At 34.4% G+C, this 9950-nt stretch overlaps 1 protein-coding gene across 1 annotated transcript in view; it reads right to left on the bottom strand.

Annotated features, from left to right (window-relative positions):
* Window positions 1-9673, bottom strand: part of LOC134258357 (uncharacterized) — a 68002-nt gene extending 58329 nt beyond the window's left edge. Inside the window, exons 1-14 of the mRNA XM_062740882.1 lie at window positions 9605-9673; window positions 8863-9022; window positions 8346-8416; window positions 7805-7952; window positions 7363-7427; window positions 6980-7103; window positions 6665-6778; window positions 4749-4945; window positions 4253-4366; window positions 3520-3662; window positions 2684-2834; window positions 1922-2179; window positions 997-1185; window positions 661-702 (exon numbers count right to left, since the gene is read on the bottom strand). Coding sequence (XP_062596866.1) covers window positions 661-702; window positions 997-1185; window positions 1922-2179; window positions 2684-2834; window positions 3520-3662; window positions 4253-4366; window positions 4749-4945; window positions 6665-6778; window positions 6980-7103; window positions 7363-7427; window positions 7805-7952; window positions 8346-8416; window positions 8863-9022; window positions 9605-9673 — 1845 coding nt within the window. The remainder of the gene's footprint in view (window positions 1-660; window positions 703-996; window positions 1186-1921; window positions 2180-2683; window positions 2835-3519; window positions 3663-4252; window positions 4367-4748; window positions 4946-6664; window positions 6779-6979; window positions 7104-7362; window positions 7428-7804; window positions 7953-8345; window positions 8417-8862; window positions 9023-9604) is intronic.
* Window positions 9674-9950: the final 277 nt, after the last annotated feature.

The following is a 9950-nucleotide window of genomic DNA, read 5'->3' on the forward strand; positions in this document are numbered from 1 at the left end:
ACCTGATTTATACCATACCAGGCATGTGTAATATTTGAGATTTCTTACTATATCTAAGGCATGTGTAAAATTTAAGGCTTCTAACTATACCTGATTTATACCATACCAGGCATGTGTAAGATTTATACTGTACCTGATTTATACCATACCAGGCATGTGTTAAAGTTAAGGCTTCTTTCTGTACCTGATTTTATACCATACTAGGCTTGTGTAAGATTTAAACTGCACCTGATTTATACCATACCAGGCATGTGAAAGATTTAAGGCTTCTATCTGTACCTGATTTTATACCATACCAGGCATGTGTAAGATTTAAACTGCACCTGATTTATACCATACCAGGCATGTGAAAGATTTAAGGCTTCTATCTGTACCTGATTTTATACCATACCAGGCATGTGTCAGATTTAAACTGCACCTGATTTATAAAATACCAGGCATGTGAAAGATTTAAGGCTTCTATCTGTACCTGATTTTATACCATACCAGGCATGTGTAAGATTTAAACTGCACCTGATTTATACCATACCAGGCATGTGAAAGATTTAAGGCTTCTATCTGTACCTGATTTTATACCATACCAGGCATGTGTAAGATTTATACTGTACCTGATTTATACCATACTAGGCATGTGTAAAAGTTAAGGCTGTTAAATGTTACCTGGTCAAAATGATCGCCATCTTCCATTTTTCTGGGTCTCATCTACAACAAAACAGTACAACTGAACTTTAACCACAGACTTAGAATAGTTACCTTGAGATCAAGTTCTATCCCCTTCATCGTTACCTGAAACAAAAATAATTCAGGAGAAATATACACGGAATTATACCGGTAGTTCTTGGGAAAAAAAATCACAATATATCACGATACGAAATTTTTGCTGATACCCATCCCCACTTTTCACTGAAAATCCTTCAAAATTAGTCAAAATAATGATTCACTTTTCTGGTGATAGACACAACTGTAAACAACTTGAGTTTTTGAACTGCTCCTTACATTCATGGACTGGCCAAATATAACAGTGAAGTCCTCCTTCCTGTAGCAGGGTACAGCTATTCCTAGTCCCTTGATGAACCCCTTTTTATCGGGAGGCGACTCCATGATTCCCGTCACGAGCGTCTCCAGTACCGCGAAGCTGGTCATGGAGGGATAACCTCGGATGTCTGGGTACAATGTTCCCATACCCTGCAGCAAAAAACAATGCAATTTATTATATTCCCCACCCCATTGGATTAATTTTTGTCAAACAGTTAAACCTTGAACATAAAATTTGTAGAAAGGTATAAATCTTTAAGATTTATTGAATTTGAGATACAGTAAGATCATCACTTTGAAAAGAATTCTGGTTTAGATTAATAGAATGTTATTTTAATTTTTTATTTTATAAAGCTAAGCATGTTTCCTAAAATAGAATTTGCACAGAAAATGCAGATATAATAGGAAAGGAGATCACAGCTCATAAATACAAACAATTATCTCAACAATGTACACCACTGATCTCATACATTTACAAAATGATATCACCTAGCTGCAACAACTTAATTAAAACTTCACTAATTCACAATAATCTCATCAAATTACAACAATTATGCAATGATCTCACCAAGTTACGACTATAATCTCGCTAAGTTACAATGATCTCACCAAGTTACAATGATCTCACTAAGTTACAAGGAACTCACCAAGTTACAACTATAATCTCACTAAGTTACAATGATCTCACCAAGTTACAACTATAATCTCACTAAGTTACAATGATCTCACCAAGTTACAACTATAATCTCACTAAGTTACAATGAGCTCACCAAATTACGAGGATCTCACTAAGTTACAATGCTCTCATTGAGTGTTACAACAATCTCACTCAGTTACAATGATCTCGCTAAATGACCATGATCTCACTACGTTATGATGACCTCACCCGTTCATGCCTGAGACTGAGGATTTGGATCATCTCCTTGTACGGGTCCTTCATGTTAAGGTTGGACAGGGGAGGTTCATCCACAGCTTTTATCAGCTGTTTCAGATAGCCTAAGTTCCCTTTGAATTTGTCAGGCTTATACTTGAGCTCAATCAGCTTCCTGATTGTGGCAAAGTAATGGAAGGTGTGCCAGGGGTAATGGTCCTGTAGATCCAATATCAGATTGTCTATGGCATCAAAGCATTGGTCCTCCTTACCCTTAAATAATAAAAACACAACTGAAATACAAAGGAAATCTTTTTCTTCTTTTAAGTTAAAGGTGAAGAAGTAAATGTGTCAATTTTGAATATTTTCTCTAAACTTTAAAAACCTGTTTCTACATTTGGACCATTTTCCTACAGATTCTCTACATAGCTATACAAGATGAAGTTTCTTAAACATATACATAAATATTGTTTGTAAACATGCATAAAAAACAAATTATTTTTAGTCAGTCTATGAACCTTCATCAAATGAATTCACTAAGGGGCAAAGAAAGTCGTCTGTGGAAAATACATGTATATAACTTCTACTAACATTTCTTTCTGTAATTAAATCATAAGGCATAGGATTTCATTTTTTGTTTACTTGGTAACAAGAAAGAAGTATCATTTAATATTTTCAGTTTAAGTATCTTGGATTCAATTTGAATTTTACTTAAACCACTTTTATAAGTCACTTTGGTCAGAAATAAAGACTTTCCTAAGTGTGACATTTACTAACCAATAACATATACTGAAGAAGCTGGGTAGAATCATCTTTTTTGTTTTTCCTGGCGATGATTTTTTCCATATGGTGAATTAACTTCCTGCCCGCTGTATACACAATCTGATCATGAAATCTAAATTCGTTCAACCTCCATTTATCCTTGATTCTAAAAAAAATGTAGAAAGCAATTTACTAATTAGGCAAATTGGTGGTTATTTTGCAGTTTACATATAAATAATTAAAATGGCAAGTCTATGTTTTGCTATGGAAAACTTCAAATAACTATCTGAACAGAACATAAAACAGACATGCACAACGTCACTATGTAATAAAGATCTGTAAGTTTTATTATTTTTTTAGAGTAGCATAGGAGTTGCAGATAATATGGTTAATTCTAAGTGTAATGGACATATAGATGGACATTTTCAACACAACATACCCCTGCTTTTAAGTTTTGTAAATTCAAAGTTGATGGAAGTGAGAAAAAACTTCCAAGGAACTAAGATAAAGAGATAAAGAGAGCTCCCCCAGCCTCCTTAATGTGGTAATTTGGAAAAAATTGTGATATATTGTGATAAAAAAGTTCTTTGGGGATACCCATCTATAATATATGCTAATGATAATATGTGTGAATCCTCTTTAATCTCCTCATAATTAATGAAAGAGTGTTATAATGAAATCAAATTTCCTTTCCTTTTGGATGTTTTGCATATAAATAACAAAAGAACATGCAGACTGAACTTTTTTTTTCATTTTGATACTAACAGAGTCCTTCATTGAAATTGCTTGATTAGTACAGAGAAATAACTGTTCATCAACATTAACCAAACAAGAAAGTCATTGTTACTTACTCTTTATTCAGTTCTTCAGCAAGACTCTCCATAGCAACGGTCAATGTGTCCTTGACCCTGTGTATAATGTCCTTCAATTTATGTTCTGTAGCAGGTGTTGCATCATATTCAGGATTGCAAATCAAAAAACCTGTCTCTGGGTACTAAATTAAAGAGACAACATTCAACAAAGAGCTAATCATAAAACATGTGTCTTTATTTTATAAGTGAAAAGTTAAATTTAGGAATGACTAAAAAATTTAATGTAGTTAAGCATCAACTGACAACTTGTACATAGACACTGCAGTAAAAGTGAGGGGGGGGGGGGGGGGGGTACAATGTGTCACTTGCACTATGAGCTATAAAAACAACACTTGGATGAAGAGAAAATTCAGACTTTGTTCATTAATCCAAATGAATTTATTTCTACAGTAACCTCAGGGTCCACAAAACTTTGCAAATTGAATCTTGCCACAATCTTTGTACCCATGATAAAAACAAAATCTCACCAAAATATATAACTCACCTTGATTCAATGGACACTGCAAATGAACAGTAATAAAAAGTTTTTTGTTCAAACTTGTATTTTTCGAACATATTGGCAATGCAACTAACATAAGATGCTATGTGACATCAGAGTCTGGATGTTCTAAATGTCACATGTAGTTTGAAGAGGTGCATCTAAATTAAAACTGAACAGGTATCTGTACTCCCCCTAACAGTGGCACTGTTACTGTAATCATTAGTGATGTACCTGACTAACGATGGACAGGATCGTGCCGGCAATTTTCTGGATATACGATGGTGACTTGTCAGAAAACGGAAGAATAACCACACTTCCATTGCTCATGACCAGTCCCTCAAAGTTCTGAAATATTTAAAGAAGTTTGGTTTACACACAAAAAAAGATATCTTCAATATATTAACTTTGGTGGCAAATATCCTTTAACACTAAAAGTTGTGTGACCATTTTAATGCCAGTAATGTCACTACATCATTCCTTTTTGTGTCTATAGATATTCAAATTGTCTCCTTTGTTGGATAATATACAAGTTGTGGTTAAGACAAACCATATCTAACTATATCAGATTGATGGCTACTGACTACTTGACCTTACTGATTTCCTGTCTATTTCTATCAGATTGATGGCTCCTAAGTACTTGACTTTGGACTATTTGACCTTACTGATTTTCTGTCTATTTCTATCAGACTGAAGGCTACTGACTACTTGACCTTATAGATTTACTTACTGATTTTCTGTCTATTTCTATCAGATTGATGGTGACAGAGGAGTCAGCCTTGGGTTTCCAATCCAGCCAGGTTTGAACCCCTTTTCCTGAGCTTGGTTTGTTTGTTATTCTTTCCCCTAGACTAGTATTTTCTCCCTCATTCAGGATGACCACCTTGTATTTATCCAGATTTATCCAATCATTTCCTGTTTGATCCACTGAAAAGAAAGAAAATATAATATATAAGGGGTGTGTCTCTTTTGCCATTCCACTGCAATATTGCAAACAATTTATCTGCATTTTAAATATACATAGGTGGGCCTTTCAACTCCAGTCATGTTGATTCCAACCACTTACAATTACATGTAGAACGAAAAGAAAAAAAGAACAAAAATTTCACTTCATTCAAAAGCTGTTTAACGTATTTCACGATTCCTTGTTTTAATTTGCTGATTTTAAATGTACTACATGGTTGGAAAATTATGAGATGTTTCATGTGTACAATAAAGAAGTATCTCTGCCTGGACAGAATGCTTCCCTTGACTGGAGGAGTATCCCTGAATGGATAGAATGCTTATTTAGACTAGAGGAATATCCCTGAGTGGATAAAATGCTTACATGGACTAGAGGAGTATTCCTGAGTGGATAGAATGCTTACTTAGACTAGAGGAGTATTCCTGAGTGGATAGAATACTTACTTTGACTGGAGGAGTATCCCTGAGTGGATAGAGTACTTACTTTGACTGGAGGAGAATCCCTGTGTGGATAGAATACTAACATTGACTGGTGGAGTATCCCTGAGTGGATAGAATACTTACATTGACTGGAGGAGTATCCCTGAGTGGATAGAATACTTACTTTGACTAGAGGAGAATCCCTGAGTGGATAGAATACTTACATGGACTAGAGGAGTATCCCTGAGTGGATAGAATACTTACATTGACTGGAGGAGAATCCTGAGTGGATACAATGCTTATTTAGACTAGAGGAGTATCCCTGAGTGGATAGAATGCTTACTTTGACTAGAGGAGAATCCCTGAGTGGATAGAATACTTACTTTGACTGGAGGAGTATCCCTGAGTGGATAGAATGCTTACATTGACTGGAGGAGTATCCCTGAGTGGATAGAATGCTTACATTGACTGGAGGAGTATCCCTGAGTGGATAGAATACTTACTTTGACTGGAGGAGTATCCCTGAGTGGATAGAATACTTACTTAGACTAGAGGAGTATCCCTGAGTGGATAGAATGCTTACATGGACTAGAGGAGTATTCCTGAGTGGATAGAATGCTTACATTGACTGGGGGAGAATCCCTGTGTGGATAGAATTCTTACATTGACTGGTGGAGTATCCCTGACTGGACAGAATACTTATTTAGACTGGAGAAATATCCCTGAGTGAATAGAATACTTACTTAGACTGGAGGAGTATCCCTGAGTGGATAGAATACTTACATGGACTCGAGGAGTATCCCTGAGTGGATAGAATACTTACATTGACTGGTGGAGTATCCCTGACTGGATAGAATGCTTACATTGACTGGAGAAATATCCCTGAGTGAATAGAATGCTTACATTGACTGGAGAAATATCCCTGAGTGGATAGAATGCTTACTTAGACTAGAGGAGTATCCCTAAGTGGATAGAATGCTTACTTAGACTAGTGGAGTATCCCTGACTGGATAGAATGCTTACATTGACTGGAGAAATATCCCTGAGTGGATAGAATGCTTACTTAGACTAGTGGAATATCCCTGACTGGATAGAATGCTTACATGGACTGGAGAAATATCCCTGAGTGGATAGAATGCTTATTTTGACTGGAGGAGTATCCCTGAGTGAATAGAATGCTTACTTAGACTAGAGGAGTATCCCTGAGTGGATAAAATGCTTACATTGACTGGAGGAATATACCTGAATGGATAGAATACTTACATTGACTGGAAGAGTATCCCTGAGCCAGAGCAGATATTGGGTGGGTAACATAGGTCTCTGTCGACGGAGATATCAGGGGACAGGCCTTGAAGCTGAAGAGTCCAAGAGATTTTTCTGTCAAAGCAAAACATAAAATTCATATATATTAAAATTATTCAAAGTTTATTTGTCAGATGAAAGATACAAAGTTTAAATATTAAAAGAAAGTTAACAACATAATTTAGTTAAAATACATCTGAATTATTTGGATTGTTATAATTTTTGGAGTATTGTTCACTACTCAACACTGAGTAGAAGACATCAGATAACTATTACCTAACTTGAGTGGAATTGCACGACACTGAGTAGAAGACATCTGACAGTCTCGTAAATTCATTTTTCCGTCTGTGATATAATGGACAGAACGCTCAGTCACTTCTGTGCAGCCTTTCATTGAAATCTAATATTTGAAATAAATAAAAGTAACACATTTGTTCAATAATCTCACTTGTTGAGTTATGAGTGAATGAAAAGACTGAACAGCAATTACTTGAATGTTAGTAATTCATGCAAAAGTACAATATTTGATTCTCTGCTTTGTGGTATTACACAAGTTTAGTATCTAACTCTATGCTTTGTGGTATATTATACAAGTTCAGTATTTGAGGTTTTGCTTCATGGTGTGATGAAATTTCTGTGTTACACATATCTCTACTTACTGCTGTAATCTCATGTAAATTCTGCACAATCCAGTAAATCCCAAAATCTGTGAGGTTGCAGCACCCTAAATAATTCAACAGATAAATAAACAAGTCAAAAAGAACAGGAAGGGGATATTCCACTTAAATAATTGCACACAATAGAATGATTATAATTTAAGGCCTTATTTAATGGTGGCAAGATTGGTAAGATTATAATGAAAAGCTTTTATATTTGTGAATCAGCATCATATCAGGCCAGTCAAGGTGAAGTAAAGCAAGATGTTGTACGTTTATCTTTTGTTTTTGTACTGTAACTTTGTAATAATGTGAATCATGTGTGTTTAATTCCTGTCCTTACCGTAGATGTTCAGTAAAGAAAGATATGGTATGTTAGTTTTTTTGTTTTGTACTGTATCTCTGTAATAACTATTACTCTGTAATAATATGAATGTGTCCTTACCATTGATGTTCAGTAAAGTAAGATGTGGTAGATCAACCTTCCTCACTCCCAGTAAGTCAAAGAACATGTCCGTCAGCTGTTCTATCCCGCTGAGGTTTAACTGAGTGATGATACTCTGACTGTCCAGTGTCTCCTTCCACAAACTGCTCTACAAGATCACAATTACCTCTTTATGTTACATAATATGTAATCAGATTCAAAATGATGACAACGAGAAATCTGATAATGCCTTGGTACATTCTTTCTGTGCAGCAATAGATGATACCCAAAGTTCTATTTATAATGCTAATATTTTATAAAGTATATCTGAATAGTAAAGTAAAAGTAAAAGTCAAATGGTCAGAGGCTTCAATATAAAGTTTTGTTGAAAATGTTCAATTTTTAAGGATTTTATAGCAGTTGTGACACGTCTTTTGTATCAATTCTTGTATGCAGCAAAAAAATATCAAATTCATTAAGACTATGTCTCCTAATAAAAATTGAAGAAAAGAATATATTGTTTTAAACTTCAAAAGGAATATTTATATAAATTTCAACTTACTATGGTAAAGTCAAGAGGTATGAAGTCTGTTTCTTTGAATTTATCATAAATATCAGCACGACTTATTGTTCCTGCAAACAAATTACCAGAAGCAGTTAAAGAGACCTGCCTCATAGTACTCTCACAGACAACAAACTCTGAACTTCCAACTTTATTTATATATAATTATATTTATGAATTGATTAACTTTAACAAAAAATATCTGTATTTGGTGTTATCTTTAAACAATGAAAATTGAAAATATACAACTTTATCTGTCTATATATATAATCATTAAAACCATGATAGTTAAGTAATATTATCTTGGGACGGCCTTTTATAGCCTATCCTTATTTGTTTTATCTTTTTTTTCATTAAATAGTACTTAACACTTCTTGGTTACAAATATGACTTTGCTATATCTTTAAAAGTTTTAACCAAAGAATTTCATTATGTATGTTTTTAATTGTACTGATCAAAGTTAAACAATGAGAAAAAGTTATAGAAGTGCATCTAAGTGATTTGATTAATTTCTTACTTTTAGAGAGTCGCTTGCTTTCCCTGTTTAGCCTACTCTTCGCTAAAAGTAGATCCTCTGTGGTAATTAATGGTCGTTGTTGGCTTTGGGGTGCTTTCACAGGTGGTGGGGGTGGAGGGGGTGCTATTGGCTTGACTGCTTTAGAATTGTCTTCACTCACCTACAGCAAGTATAAATACTTGAAGTATTTCTAAACAGAGCAATTCAATAAATCAGGAAAATATAAAAAGCTCCACAAGCTTGTAGTATATATAATCAATCCTAATCTTAGTGCACTGTACATAGAGTAAAAAATGAAATCTACATGTAAATCAAATAAAAAAATTAATCTTATTAATATTGAATTATAAATTCAATCTAATTTTATTCTGCTCCTAACTTTCATTTTTACATTGATTTGAAAATTGTTTTAATTCTTTTTAAAAGGAATTAAAAGATATCTTTATGCTAGAAATTTCAAACGGAATCATTAATTTTACAAATTTTACAATCTGCTCAATTTTTTTTGTCTAATAGTGGTAAGTTCTTTTGTAATACAGGCCACTGATTCCAGTAGTACTGGTGCCTACATAGACTTGCTACAACAAAACTCAGCAATCTGAGCAATTTAACAACCACCTTAGCATTTACTTTGCAAGAATCAGAATAAATTTTCTTAATTGGTCATATTCATTAGGAAAGTTTTATAAACAACCGGACAGACAGAGAAACTTGACAAAAAAACAATGATTCTCATCCCTACATTTTTAAAACCAACTTTCTTCTTGGTTTTGGTGATGGCTGCTGGTGCTGACTGGAATTTCTCCGGCATGGCTGCTGGTGCTGACTGGAATTTCGGAATTATGTTCATATTACTGGTGCTGTCTATTTCTAGGGGAGGGGAAGGAGGAGGGGAGGGTATAGCACTCTCTGGGGGTTCTTCTTGCACTCCCCCCTTCTTTTTCTTCATTTTCTTCATGTTTTCTGTTTGCTTCTTTCACATCTGCATCAACAAAATTTGCATTCATATTTAATGTAAATGAGATATAATTCTTACTTTTCATTTCATGAAGGATGTTGATAAATAAATTGATAGGTTATTATGACTG

The sequence above is a fragment of the Saccostrea cucullata genome, unplaced genomic scaffold (genome assembly GCF_032062105.1).
Source record: "Saccostrea cucullata isolate Sc308-1 unplaced genomic scaffold, CSIRO_AGI_Scuc_v1 ctg4, whole genome shotgun sequence".
Lineage (NCBI taxonomy): Eukaryota > Metazoa > Mollusca > Bivalvia > Ostreida > Ostreidae > Saccostrea > Saccostrea cuccullata.